This window comes from Lipomyces chichibuensis (assembly GCF_038497645.1).
Source record: "Lipomyces chichibuensis strain CBS 12929 unplaced genomic scaffold V1513scaffold_15, whole genome shotgun sequence".
Classification (NCBI taxonomy): Eukaryota; Fungi; Ascomycota; class Lipomycetes; order Lipomycetales; family Lipomycetaceae; genus Lipomyces; species Lipomyces chichibuensis.
In genome coordinates this window covers 166,847-180,850 of record NW_027117467.1, presented here as the reverse complement: position 1 = coordinate 180,850, position 14,004 = coordinate 166,847, and the positions used below count along the sequence as shown (strand labels likewise).

Genomic DNA, 14,004 nt, shown 5'->3' with positions numbered 1-14,004 from the left:
TGTAGGAGCCGCGGACTTAGCGTAATGGTGAAACAGCAACTTCAAGGGTGTTGTACCCACACCTAAATGTTCCTCGGTTGGCTTGGGCTTTGCCACGAAACCCCCATTGTCGAACATCGGATTTCAAATAGTTCTGTCTACCAAGCCCCCCTGAGTTTGTTCTCGCGAGGCCATCGACTCTTTTCGCGTCAATCAAGGTCTGATCTGCCGGACATTGATTGCGTTTGAAGATCCTTGGTAGCACGGTAGAAGCGCGGTAAGTGAGCTCAGCTGCTACGATTTCGCGTCCATTTCCGCGTATAGGTGACTTTGCGGTACGCGCATGACTGTGTGCAAAATGGCAAGCACCTCTACCAAGTTTTCCACACTCCCCCTTAAAGATAAAGCCGCAATATTGTCAATTACGGGTCTCGCTGTTCTTGTCCGTCTGTATAAAATATGGCAGCCTTCATCGGTTGTGTTCGATGAGGTACATTTTGGTGGATTCGCTTCAAAGTTTGTCTCGACGCGTTAATCTATATATAGTCAATGGCTAATTAATTCCAGATACATCAAAGGACGATACTTTATGGATGTCCATCCTCCATTAGCAAAACTTCTGATTACATTAGCCGGTTATTTGGCTGGTTATGACGGAAATTTCGATTTCAAGGATATAGGAAAGTGAGTGAATCCTAAATCGATATGTTATGGATCAGGTCTGACAACTGTCTACTTCGTTGTAGGGACTACATTGAGGATGGTGTCCCGTACGTGGCAATGCGACTTCTTCCAGCTACTTTAGGTGTTCTTGTTATCCCATTGTCATTTTTGACACTGAAGGCCTATAGGTGCACAAGCTTGACTGCATCTCTTGGTGCGCTTCTTGTTCTGTTTGGTATGGTTGAATAGCTCGGTATTCTTATATGCTCCGCTAATACACTGCAGAGAATGCACTTACGACCCAGTCGCGATTCATACTTCTTGACTCACCATTAGTCTTTTTTACAGCACTCACAGCTTACGCATGGTCAAACTTTCAGAACCAGCCGGCATTCCAGTCGTCCTGGTATTGGTACCTGTTTCTTACCGGCTTATCTCTTGGTGCGACTGTGAGCGTGAAATGGGTCGGCCTGTTCACGATTGCTTGGGTTGGTGTCACTACAATTTCTGGTCTCTGGCAACTCCTTGGAGATATCTCAGTCACACCAAAGCAGTATGCCAAGCACTTTTTCTGGCGTGCTGTGTTTCTGATCGTTGTCCCCGTTATTTTCTATTTGTTGATGTTTGGCATTCACTTCATTTGCCTCGTCAATCCGGGTGATGGTGATGGATTCATGAGTTCTGAGTTCCAAGCTACCCTTAACAATAAGAAAATGGCCGATACTCCGGCTGACGTGGCATTTGGTAGTCATATTACGATTAGACACTGGAACACTCAGGGTGGCTATCTTCACAGTCATGACCATTTGTACCCTGGTGGGTCCAAGCAGCAGCAAATTACCCTGTATCCTCACAAGGATGACAACAACCTGTGGCTTGTTGAAAACAGTACCGAAGTTGACGTGGAAGCGCGCGCGCTCCCTCCCATCTACCTTAAAGACGGCGACGTTATTAAATTGCAGCATGTTAGAACGTATCGGCGACTTCACAGTCATGACTTGCGACCGCCGGTCACTGAAGCGGATTGGCAGAACGAAGTTAGCGCATACGGATACAAAGGATTCGCTGGTGATGCGAACGACAACTTCCGAATCGAGATTTTGGAGAGCAAATCCAAGCCAGGAAAGGCGCAAGAGTATGTTCGTGCAATTGAGACTAAATTCAGATTGATCCATATTATTACTGGCTGTGCGCTGTTCTCGCACAAGGTCAAGCTGCCCAGTTGGGCATTTGAGCAGCAGGAAGTTACTTGTTCCAAACAGGGAACGCTGCCGAATAGCATTTGGTACATTGAATATAATGAGCATCCCATGTGTATGTAGTTCTATTCGCCGTGACAATGGCTAAGTTACTGATAATACTTTTAGTACCAGCAGATGCCGAGAAGGTTAATTATCCCAGGGTCGGATTCTTCAAGAAGTTCGCTGAGTTGCAGAAAGTCATGTGGGAGACAAATGCAGGGTTAATTGCTGCTCACAACTGGGATTCTCGGCCAGGGGCGTGGCCGTACTTGCGACGCGGTATCAATTTCTGGATCAAAGATCAAAGGCAGGTTTACCTGATTGGCAACGTTTTTGTCTGGTGGCTTTCAACTGCTGGTCTTGTCATTTATGTTCTCTTCAAAATTGTGACAATTCTACGTTGGCAACGGGGATATAACGATTACTCGCTCCCATCAGTGCAAGCTTTCAACGGCAAGGTCGGCACCAATGTCGTCGCCTGGGCACTACATTACTTCCCCTTCTACCTCATGAAGAGACAACTGTTCTTGCACCATTACCTTCCTGCTCTGTATTTTTCAATCTTGGCATTTGTGGTTGCATGGGATTTGTTTTGCAAGAACGTGCTTCGCCAAAAGGCTATCACTACAGTCGCGACTATCGGATTACTTGCCATTGCGGTGTATATCTTTGTGACACTGTCGCCACTGGCATATGGCGAACGGTGGACAAAGGGTGAATGTGAGAACGCGAGATTAATGAAACACTGGGATTTCGAATGCAATACTTTCCCAACTGATGTGAGTGTATTGATAACGTAGTCAATTCTGGTAATATGTAACTGACACATGATGTAGATGTCTAGTTATGATGCTTCGAGTATCGCTAATGTCTCGTCGGTCAATGGCAGCATCGTGGGGGAAATCTCTACAACCTCGTCTTTCCAGTCGCCCGAAGACGTGAGTGGAGAAGAAGTGCCGCCAAAGGACGAATTGTAATTTGTCAGGTCGTATTTAAAAGTGAGCTGCAAAATTTGTAAGGATGGATTGGCTATGATAAGTTTTTAAGATACAGACAGGTTCGACAGAATTAGTCGAATTCTTTTGTTCTTTATTGTTTATGTATGTACAGCAATTATCAGCAATTATACCAATGTAACATACTTCGCATTATAACGTGTGTCCTGGATGTGAAGTCCTGGGCGGTGGCGAGGAGGGAAAGTCTACTATCTTCAAGTCGGACTCGGAGGACAATGCGGCAACTGTGAGCTTATTTTCATTAAATTGCGCTGCAGAGACGTGGTCCGGGGCCATGTAATAACTATTCTCCGCATGCTTCTGACGGCCGGTAATACAGGTGCGCGTAGGCTGATGCGCTTTGTGCGGTTTGGCGAGTTTGCAGACTTTGGGCCGTTTGTAAGTCTTTGCCCCCGCCGCGTCGTCTTTGAGTGGGTTCTTTTTCCTAGACCGAGCAGTTCCGGGAGGTCTCCGGACACAATTACGATTTATCGGGGATAACGTAATTTCACAAATCACCTCTACCTGCTCCTCATAGTCCTCTGGTGTTCGTGGCCGCTGCAAGTAAAGAACATCAATGGGGTCAGTTGAGAGGACAGCCATAGGTGATGATGTGACAGCAATAGCATTATCAGGTGTTGAAGTTCCGGTGTTTTGTGTATCAGACTCTAGAATGTCGTCTGAATCGCGGGCGATTCGGGCTTGTGGCCCATTGAGATCACTAGCAGTTGTAAAACGTGGGGATGACGTAAATGGATCAAACGATGACGAGCAGACAGGCATAGGGGCTTGATTGCGACACGTACAGAAAATTGGACCCAAGATTTTTAAGTCGATTTTCCTATGGCAGAAAAAGTGTCAGCGATTTATTGTCCACAAAACATTAAGACCACCGTGCTAATCACAGTAGTATCGTGACCAATAGATACGCCGGGGCCACGTTGCTAGTTTCTAGATTGTTTTAAGGCGAGTCGGCGTAGTCGATACACTGCATATCTATGATGCAATATACAATTGACTGTTTAAGTGCATGACGAGATCGTGACGCTGGTCGTGAGGTGAGCATGTGCAACGAAAGTGGTAATGGGTTGTGGCGCGGGCGTCCACTAAACCCTTGGAATTTTCTGGAAAAGCGCATAGTGTGGCGTTGGCACCTACGCTTAGTATGGGCTCACCTGTGCATGTGGCGATGCACATGACCACGCGAGCCGCAATCATTTGGTTTCTCGAACCCTGTCGCGTCATCTCGAATCCCGCGCATTTCTAAGTATATATTACCGTCTGATCCGACCATGGCTCAATCGTTTAATTCTTCATCTTCAAGTATCAAGTCGATAATAAATTATTCCACGATCACTTAGCGTTACAAAACAAATTCGAACAACCACAATATTGAACGTCATGTCGCTTTCACGAATATTCGGCTCATCAGCAATTCCATCGGCCCGTGAGCTTATGTATCCATCGTCTCGACTATTCCGTCTATTCGAGGATCCATTCTTTGATCAGTCATTCCCCACTCCACTCTCCTCAAACCTGGCGAACACAGTCTTCACACGAACGCCGACGTTCGACGTGAAGGAGACTGACAAGGAGTTCGTCCTTCACGGCGAGCTTCCCGGTGTCGACAAGAAGAACCTCAGTCTCGAGTTCATTGATCCACAGACACTGAGCGTGAGGGGTACTATTGAGAAGTTACAAGAGTACGGCTCGCCAGCTGGTCAGCAAGCCGCAGAAGGGTCGCAGGCCACTGAGTCGACCTCAACTGATGTTACAAATGCCAGTGCAGAGAATACTGTTGCCCAACAAGGACGACAGCCGACGTACTGGGCTTCGGAGCGGGTTTATGGCGAGTTTTCTAGGGCGTTCAAGTTTCCGTCACTTGTTGACTCCGAGCATGTTTCTGCGTCACTGAAGAATGGCGTGTTGAATATCAAAGTGCCAAAAGTCGGCGAGACTGCTTCGAAGAGGATCGAGGTCTTGGAGGAGTAAGGTGTCGACAACGGGTATTTATGAATTACGATACTATTTTTTTTGGAATTAAAATTGACCTAAGATGATTAATTGTAATGACTGATTTGCATTTTATTAGTCGTTGTAAATATTTTACATAATAATGCCAAAACTATTATTAAGCACTCAGAAATAATATTCGTAAAAAAGCACTCTTCATAGTGCCAGATATGTCTGGTCAAGGTAGCGGAGATATCGGTGGAGATAGCTTGGTTTTTGTTGGCATGAATCCCCTCTCAACATGTATTTAGCGGTCGATTAAAGTTGTTCCCAGTGACTAATTAGCGGCGATCTTACATTGTTAATATAATAATTCAATCAGTCGGACCGCGAAGGTTTAATTAGTAACCAACCTGATGCACGTGATTTACCCCACACGAGAGCAACATCTAGCCACATGCTCCGCACCTCCATAGAACTTGAATCGGACCCCTCATATAATACTATCTCATTTGTTCTTGTCTCGTTTCCAAAAGCCATTTATTTTCATATCCTATTTACGATCGCTCCTTTAACTGTTTTGGCGGCTGTTCTCTGAAAGGATTGACATTAGTACATCTAATCCGCTGGTCCGAAGTCATCAAATAACTAACTACGGGATCTAACGCAATGACGACAGCTCTTTCCTCTGCACGACATGTGCTCCAGCCTCGCTTGTTTTGCACATCTCCCAGGATCGCGCATCATACTCGAGTGACTCCCGCACGAACAGCAGGAGCATCGTGCCTACGTAAAGCATGTTTCTCTATGTGTGCGTTCAATCGCGAAGAGTCCAAGCCTGGTCGAGTGCCCTCGTTCGGAAACGTGCCTCCTCTCTATAAGGGCCACTATTTCGGTCCCGAAGTAGAGCCTGACATCACCGAGACCGAACCTGAGCCATCCACTGAAGAAAGCACAAGCACGCAATCCAAACCAGCTAAAGTTGCGGCCGGGGCAAACAGATTGATCAAATCTTTCTTGTTTGGGACAGAAGAGTCTAGGAAGGAACAGGAAGTCTTGGAGAGGTCGTATTCAACGCAATTGATGCGCGGTAAATACGTTCACGAGATTGCATTCCATCAGGTGAAACCTGAATGCAGCCCTAAATATGTCAACCTGATGCATGTGTGAACATAGTCTAGGACTGGTGGCATCTGATTAACCTCTTGTAGATCTGAGATTTATCCGCAAATCGCTGCTGATCCGCTCAATAAAGTGCATCTTGTTGGAAGCTGGAGATGCGTTGTCGGAGACCTTGATACATTTGGTGAGCTGTATCCGAACTTTTTGCGCCGCTAAGCTAACACCTGAAAAAAAAAGTCACAATCTGGGAGTATAACGGCTATGCTGGTTTCCATGAGACCTACTACCGCATCCACAGTGACCATAAATTTATTGACTACCTCGGCAAACTTCGTCCACTTCTCCGCTCCCGTCATACAAATCTCATGCAAGAGTTCAGTTTTTGGGGTGGAACGGCCGCGCCACGAGATCTCGGCGGCATTTTCGAGCTCCGCACGTACGATCTCCAGCCCGGCAGACTTCTCGAATGGGAGACGAGCTGGCAAAAAGGAATCCAATGTCGTCGTCAAGTGATGGAGCCAGTTGGAGCGTGGTTTACGCAGTTGGGAAGCCTTAATACTGTGCATCATTTATGGCAGTTTGCGGATTTGGAGCATCGAAAGCTCAGCCGGGAGAAATGCTGGGAGTTGCCTGGGTGGGCGGATACAGTGCATGACACAGTTAAATTGATTAACAAAATGGATTCGAAGATCTTGGTTGCACTGCCATTCAGTCCATTAAAGGTCAGTTATTTTTTTTTCAGATCTGTGTTTGTTTCCTGCTAATTCTCGTTTACAGTAATCGGCGCCGATGTCCATTAAGAGATTATAATACATTCGTAATCTTGTATGTACGGGCATTATGCAATAAATTTAACTCCGCAAAATATCCGCATATCCAAATATCATACTTGTGAATGGTCGTTGCACATTAATACTGATAGTTATAATGCCGTCTAAGAAACTCATCATCCTTTTCAGTGAATTCCGAACTGAATTCGTCGATCCATTCATCCTGCTCCTCGTTCATCTTATCGATCGGAGTCATGTGCTCATCCTCATCTAGATCCCCATTTCGATATTTAAATTTCTCCGACCTGTCCCGAGCATTCTGGACAATGCCTCGAACATTTTGAGATTTAGCTGACAACGCCCACAGGTCGCCCCAGTTGGCCTTGCGGGCGTCATGATACTCTTGCTTTCCTGCAGACTTGCTCACGACCCACCGCTCGATGTATCCATTGTTTGTGCAAAGATCAAGGATGACGTGTTTGTCGCGCTTCAATGGTTGATTAATCAAACGCGGCCAGTGCAAACTCCTCGTCAAGTCGGCGTTCTCGGGAAGATTAACCGGTTCTTGAACTCCAGTCGCTTCAGTGTCAGAAAATGTTTGCTCCTCGCGCTGCACGACTAAGTAGCTCAACCTAGCCACCTCATAGTTCCTGCTACCCGACCTACCCTTCCCAGAAATGCGATGCCCCGTCTTATCCGACTTTTTGCCACCTTTCCACTGCATAGACAACCACTTTCCTTTCTTTAACTCAATCAGCCACCGCGGCTTCTGCATCATCTGCGGGAAATGGCACCAATGACTACGTGTCGCATTTTCGTCAACATTGCGAAACTGCATCGGGCATTGTCTGTGATGCGGGCACGGCGCGATAATCCGCAATCCGTCATTGACCTTACGGCGGTCGGGCTGAATAGGATTTTCGTCCATTAATTGTTGTAGTTCTTGGAGTTCTTCGTTGGTTAGCTCGTCTTCGTCGTATACTTCTTCAATTTTCTCGACGTTCACGGTACCAGTGAAGTCTTTCGTGAAGCCATCAGGATAAAGTTGCTTGTCCGCATCCCACATCTTCCGCAGATTGCGTTCAGACAACAGAGTCGGTCGACGATTATCTGGTCGCAAAATCAGCTCTCTCGCGCGCGCGATACGTTCGAAGCCAAATATATTCCCGCGCTCGACGATTACGAGAACGCCGCCCGGCGCGAGGAGCTCAAGAAGATCTTTGATTCGTTTGTCGCTTATGGACGGTTTCTTTTCTGATGGGAGCACGAGATGGTGCATTACAGTTATGAGATCGAATCTGCCGCCTGCTTTGCCCGGCAGTCTGTTGAGCCGGAACTTGACATTGTCGTACCGGGTGTCGACCTCTTGAGGATCTCCTGCGTCAATGGTTGGGTTCTCCGCTTCGGCTGTCAGTGATTCCGAGAGCTGTCCACTGGCAGCAGCACTTTCCACGTCATCTCGTTCAGATCGCACGGCGCCTTCTAAATCGACAGTCTCTCTGCTAGCTGTCTTAGACTCGCCTTGTTCTTTGTTCATCTGATGCTCCCTCTTCTGCTCCTCCAACATCTGCATTCCCCTTCTTGCCATCAACATATCGCCAAAAACTACGCATTGTATCCGCTCGGGCCTCCAACTGTCACTCCCCTCAAAGACCTCATTCAACGCCAACACGCCCGTCGCCGGCCCGTTCCCGACATCCAGCACCCTCTTCGGCCGCCAGGCGGGCCCCAATCTCCGCCGCGTCTCAGACAGAGCGTAAAGCGCGGACGTGAAGTTCTGCGGGAACATGGCCGCGAGATAGGCGTCTACTAGCCCGCGATGTGGAGTTTCGAGAATAGATTTCAGGGATTTGGACGCTGGTTTTGTGGCGGAGCCAGTGCGGGAGGCCCGCGAGGCATGGTGGTAGATCATTTGCACGTCTCTTCTTAACTGCTTCATTTCGGCTATTATAAATTTTTCCTCATCAGTACTCACCAATAAATAAAACAAGGGAAAAAAGATAAGACGTACATGGAGTACCGCCGATAATAGTATTAACAGCCTCAGGCAGCTCGACGGATCGTAACCGGGCTTTGCCTAATAACGTGTGTCGATGAAATCGCGGGTCGACCGCGTTCGGATTGCGAGCCCACGGGTTCTCGTATACGTCTGGTAACGAGCAGGATGGGTGCTGCATTGTTTCGTTTGTGTGTGACAGTTCGTCGCCCATCAGGTCGTATAGATCAGAGTCCGTCATAGCCCGACCTGGCCGGATGTTTGATATTTGCCGGCAGGGCGCAGCGACAGCACGGAGGCGAACACCGGGTGAAAGTCGCCGGCTGAGGAGCCCGGCTGCTGACATCGCGACGTGGCAAAGTCGATTCAAGAGACTCTAGTTATATTGTACAATGCCAGTAATTCAGTCTGTACAAAAAGTGTGGTCAAACCTTTTTATGTCTCGGTCAATACTTTTTTTTTTTTTTGGCAATTTGGGAGTTTCGTATGCTCCATTTGGGAGTTATCACTTACAATTCATAGGGTCTTGTGCTTTGATGGTGGAAACTTTATTTTTCGGTGGGTTTCTCTGGACCTAACTGCAGCAAGAATATCCTATGCATAATTGCGAAGGGTATTATTAGATCCCATTAAGAACTGCATAAGTCTAGTCGGAATATTGTTGCGTGAGGTGAGTCCTCCATGGTCCGACCTGCGTGCCAGGGCCCAGTTATCGGCAAAGTCGTTACTACTGTTAAATGAGTCGGTTCTAAAGCCAGGGGCGGACAAGACATCCTCTTCTGCTTCTAATGTACATATATAACATAGGATATGTAAATACAAAAATAATACATAGTATTACACAAAAACAAAATACAGCACATATATAATCAAACAAAATCACAATGTCCCGAATAATAATACAATCCAAGCATCCATTTTATCTTGTATTGTACACCCAATATTGCAAATTTTTCTTCTAGGAGTACCCGAACAAAGCAAAATCTTACATTCTCAATACTAAAATCTCCAACAAAACATCCGCTGTCTTCGCTGCTGTTTCGCCACTTGCAGCTGACCGCAACATACACAATACACTAGTCGCCTTCCGAACCACGCGCGCAAATGGATTCACATCGCCGCTCGACGATTGTAATGCCGCGGCTGACACTGCCGCTGCCGTGGTGCTCCCATGCCGACCATGCACAGGCGGCGGTGGCGCGGCGACGAAACCTTGCAACACCGTCGCGGCACGAGCGAGGAAAGGCTTGACACACTCGTCCAGAGCCAGAATAGTCTCATCCAACGTATCTTGCATCGGCCCGTTACAAGTTGTCGGAATATCCGACGCCATGACCGCCTTCGCGAGAATTTCCGCCGCGAACATGCTCTGCTCGAGGACCGGTCTACGGACTTCAAACGCGCGCGGCAGTAATTGCGAGTCGGCAAGACGCGGGAACGTACACATGCACAGCTGCAACACTTTCTTCAGATTCCGCGCCGCCGTTTCCGCGGTCGCTGGCGTGGCTGGAATCAGTTCGGCTCGAAGATATGTCAAGTTCGGAGACTCCCTAGCAAGCAGCTTCCCCAGAACATCGACCGCGAGTGCCAAGTACCTGTGCTTGACCGGGACATAAGGAGCCCACACTTTATTCAACTTTGCCTTACCCTCGCCTTTCATTTCCGCGGCGACATGGTCGATGGGCGCAAACGCGGACAAGAGCGCAATCATCCACTTTGCTTCATCATAACTGCGCAACCGGATCTCGTGCGCGATATTGGATAAGATGACTATCATGTCCTTAACGAGCGCTAGACGGGCTACAGCGGTGATTTTCTGCGTCAGTAACCCATCATTGCCAAGCTGCTTGACGATACCCATCACAAAGCCGTATGCGGTCTGGTAGATGGCTAAGAATGGCTGATTGTGCTCGTAGAAGGATAAATTGCGGAGAACCGTAGTCACGGCAGATAACCTGTCCGCCAGCTTCTGTACCGTAGACATATCAGACCCAGGCTTCAACGGCGTCGCGAAGCCCTCGAATTCCTCCCTCGTGGCAGCAACCATGGTCTCGTACGCGTCAAATTCCACAGAATTCGTGGCTGAGGACCGGTTGTTTCCTGCGCCGACCTTCTCAATCTGCTTCACACAGTCCTCGCCAACGTCAACCAAGGCATCAACTAACTCCTCACATTCCGCCATCGGGATGACAAGATGCTGCTCAACTGATATCAGAAGTAAAGAATCCAACGCGACCTTCAATTCTCCAGGGATCAAACTGCGCAGACTCATGATCAGTGCATGCAAGTTAATCTCCCCCATTTCCTGCAACAACGGGAAATCGCCACGTACAGCCTCCATTTCGTCACCCAAACCAGCGAGTATGCTTACGTTGAAACCGCCGTGGAGATCAAGTCTTCGCGTTTTTGGCACGTACGAAATGACTTCTGGAGACGGAGCCGCAGGGGCGGCGGGTTGTGGTGGTTGCACCTGCGCCTGCGCTGGTGCTTGTACTTTTGTCTGTGGAGACAGGACCGGCTGTGTAACTTGTGGTGGTGTCCCTTGGGCAACCGGCACCTGTGGCGGAACTGCGCTTGGTGGCACGACCGGCGGAATCGGAGCTTGCACTTGCGGAGCGGCCGGTGTTGGTGGGGCAAGATTGCGTAATGCAGGATGGGTTGACTTTTGACGACTTCGACTCCGATTTCGCAGCGCTTGACGAGCAGTTGATGACGGTGCGCCAGGGGCTGCCGGCGGTGGTGGACTTGCCATCTGCATCGGCGGTTTGACTCCATAAACAGGCGCAGGAGTAGGAGCATTTGCGACGGGCGACATGCGGGGCGGTTGCAGCATCGGCGACTGCTGCTGGACGAGAGGGGACTGGAGTTGTTGCTGCAATTGCTGAGGGGACATTGACATGGGCGAGGCTGGCGGCGCCTGTGTCAATATCTGGGCCGGCATCATCATGTTTTGCGACATGTCCTGCGGTTGCTGTTGCTGCTGCTGCTGTTGCTGTTGGTGCTGCTGCTGCTGCTGCTGCTGCTGCTGTTGTTGTTGTTGCTGCTGCTGCTGCTGCTGTAATAACATGGCCTGCTGAGTCTGTTGTTGTTGTTGTTGTTGTTGTTGTTGCTGTTGTTGCTGTTGTTGTTGTTGCTGGGCCTGGAACGCGCGCAGCTGCTGCTGGTGCTGCGGCGACGTAATCCACCACTCCTCGAACGGCTGTAAGTACCGTTGAAAGGCTTGGGCGAGCTGCTGCGGCGCGTCTGGAATGTCGTTCAAACTAAACCCGAGCGCGGCCGCGGCCGTGTACCAATTCTTCTGCTGCGGTTGGGCCGGCGCGGACATCCCGCCCGCATTAAGCTTGGCTGAACCTCCACTCTTCATGACGACAGCGTATAGTAGTGGGAGCGGGACAACACGTCCGCCGACGAAGGGATGGGATGTTATGGGCGTGCCGCGCTTCTGCATAAATTCGAGCAGTGTCCTCATGAACTGATCCGGTGAATTCGCTGCCTTGGTCGCCGTCGTGCTGGACGGAGGCGGATGCGCAGGCGTGGTCGAAATATTCTGCGGTCCAGACGCCTGCGGCATGGCGAATCCGGAACTACCAGGTCTGCTCGTCGGCTTAAACGTCGGACTCGTGTTCACACTAGAATTAGCAGCGGTGGCCGCTCGCTGCTGTTGCATATGCTGCTGCTGGAACTGCTGGTACGGTTGTATTTTGTTCTGGTACTGTTGCTGTCCTTGAGGTGATTGTGATTGCTGCTGCTGCTGCTGCTGCTGCTGTTGTTGTTGTTGTTGTTGTTGTTGTTGTTGTTGTTGCTGCGCTATCTGCTGTTGCGCCGCTTTCTGCTGCAAGAAGATTTGCGTCGGATTCATGATCGGACTATGCTGCTGCTGTTGATTTTGACTCTGCACTTGGTGCTGCTGCAAGAATACCTGCTGCGGCGTCATGTTCATCTGACTTATCGCAGGCGAGGCACGCAACGCACTCGGCGACGGCGACGGCGACGATTGCTGGTTAAGTTGCTGTTGCTGTTGTTGCTGTTGGACGACCTGAGCTTGTGCCTGCGCTTGCAGCATTCGCAACTGCTGCGGATTTAGCCCAGCCAGCTGATTCTGGAGATGTTGCAGAGTCTGCATATTTGGCTGTTGCGGCGCCTGCGACTGATTTTGCTGCGCCTGCTGCTGTTGCAGCGCCAACAGCGTCAACAATTTCGCGTTTGCAAGCCCGCCTGCGTTCATACCGCCCATGCTTCCATTCTGCGCATACATATTCTGGAGTGCGGACGGCGCGGGGGAATTAAACATCGTCGGCGAGGCGATAGCGTGCTGCGGACTTGCCTGTGGTGCGGACGTCGCAGGGAACTGTGACGAGAATTGTTGCTGCGGGTTGAGGCTACCGCCCAAAGACTGGTCATGGAGCTGCTGGAATAGGTACTGTTGTTGCTGCTGTTGTGGTGACGGCGGCTGTTGCTGTGGAGTTTGAGAGCGGGAAAGTACGGCGGATGGATTACTGATGTTCCGTTGTCTAGGGAACATATCAGGGCCGTCGTGCATGCGTTTAGTCGGCACCACGGGCGCAACAGAGTATAACGGCGAGGACGTCCGCGAGGGGCCTGTCTGGTTTCCGGCGACACCAGTGAGTGGATCGAAGTTGGCCAGTAACGGCGAAGGCTGGTTTGACTGTGTCGGCGTCATGTGCTGAGACTGTGGCTGCTGTTGCTGCTGCTGCTGCTGCTGCTGCTGCTGGGGCTGTTGCTGGAAGTCAGTTCCGAGCAGGGAGCCAGCGTAGGGGTCATTCCCGAAAAGCTGCAGGCCAGCGGTGTCAAATGACCCTGAGGAGAAGCTGTCTCCGAACCAAGACATGTTCCATCTAATTCGTCAGCATGTGTTCGGAATATGCAGTGACAAAATGAGAGAGATATGTTGTCCTCGAAGCCAGGAAATCGCCCATCGTCCGCTTCCGCGTCCGCTGCGCGCCACGCGCCACGCGCCATCGAGCCGTTTTCTGTCATTGACAACGTGATAGGTCGTATTGGGGAAGTGCTGAAGGCCAAGGAGAAAAGACTATTGCGACACGCGATCATCGCAAAGATTGATGTAGGAGGAGAGGGGACAGGAGGTGCACTATATGGAGCAGAGAGAGAAGGAGTAGATGAAGATGGGTAATAATGGAAAGGGACAGAAATGCGGAGCGGGCATCGGGAAGCGGGCCGACGAACGAGGGAGCAAAAGAGGCAAAGAGTAGAAAGTAGAGGGGAGAGCGAGGGGGGGAGAGAGAGAGAGAGAGGAGGAACTACTT

The 14,004-nt window shown here is 49.7% G+C and overlaps 6 protein-coding genes across 6 annotated transcripts; 3 read left to right on the top strand and 3 right to left on the bottom strand.

The window, feature by feature from the left end:
* The first annotated feature begins 110 nt into the window (after positions 1–110).
* Positions 111–3,037, top strand: V1513DRAFT_399737 (Dolichyl-phosphate-mannose-protein mannosyltransferase-domain-containing protein). The gene is made up of 6 exons (XM_066895462.1): positions 111–495; positions 547–663; positions 726–877; positions 928–1,956; positions 2,010–2,662; positions 2,720–3,037. The coding sequence occupies exons 1-6, from the start codon at positions 323–325 to the stop codon at positions 2,858–2,860; spliced, it is 2,265 nt and encodes a 754-aa protein (XP_066753629.1). The 5' UTR covers positions 111–322; the 3' UTR covers positions 2,861–3,037.
* Positions 2,919–3,926, bottom strand: V1513DRAFT_444618 (uncharacterized protein). The gene has a single exon (XM_066897988.1). It carries the CDS (start codon positions 3,659–3,661, stop codon positions 3,032–3,034), a length of 630 nt encoding a protein of 209 aa, XP_066753628.1. The 5' UTR covers positions 3,662–3,926; the 3' UTR covers positions 2,919–3,031.
* Positions 3,927–4,120: 194 nt separating this feature from the next.
* Positions 4,121–5,145, top strand: V1513DRAFT_444617 (HSP20-like chaperone). Its single transcript, XM_066897987.1, has one exon. It carries the CDS (start codon positions 4,280–4,282, stop codon positions 4,868–4,870), a length of 591 nt encoding a protein of 196 aa, XP_066753627.1. The 5' UTR covers positions 4,121–4,279; the 3' UTR covers positions 4,871–5,145.
* Positions 5,146–5,251: 106 nt separating this feature from the next.
* Positions 5,252–6,937, top strand: V1513DRAFT_399731 (NIPSNAP-domain-containing protein). The gene is made up of 4 exons (XM_066895461.1): positions 5,252–5,991; positions 6,043–6,137; positions 6,191–6,675; positions 6,731–6,937. The coding sequence occupies exons 1-4, from the start codon at positions 5,501–5,503 to the stop codon at positions 6,731–6,733; spliced, it is 1,074 nt and encodes a 357-aa protein (XP_066753626.1). The 5' UTR covers positions 5,252–5,500; the 3' UTR covers positions 6,734–6,937.
* On the bottom strand, positions 6,720–9,165 carry V1513DRAFT_479192 (uncharacterized protein). Its single transcript, XM_066900297.1, has 2 exons — positions 8,735–9,165; positions 6,720–8,667 (listed from the first exon to the last, which is right to left on the bottom strand). Exons 1-2 carry the CDS (start codon positions 9,063–9,065, stop codon positions 6,863–6,865), a joined length of 2,136 nt encoding a protein of 711 aa, XP_066753625.1. The 5' UTR covers positions 9,066–9,165; the 3' UTR covers positions 6,720–6,862.
* A 539-nt stretch (positions 9,166–9,704) lies between these two features.
* V1513DRAFT_379079 (uncharacterized protein) lies at positions 9,705–13,568 on the bottom strand (the record flags this gene model as incomplete). The annotated part of the gene is made up of 1 exon (XM_066895007.1): positions 9,705–13,568. The coding sequence occupies one exon, from the start codon at positions 13,566–13,568 to the stop codon at positions 9,705–9,707; it is 3,864 nt and encodes a 1,287-aa protein (XP_066753624.1).
* Positions 13,569–14,004: the final 436 nt, after the last annotated feature.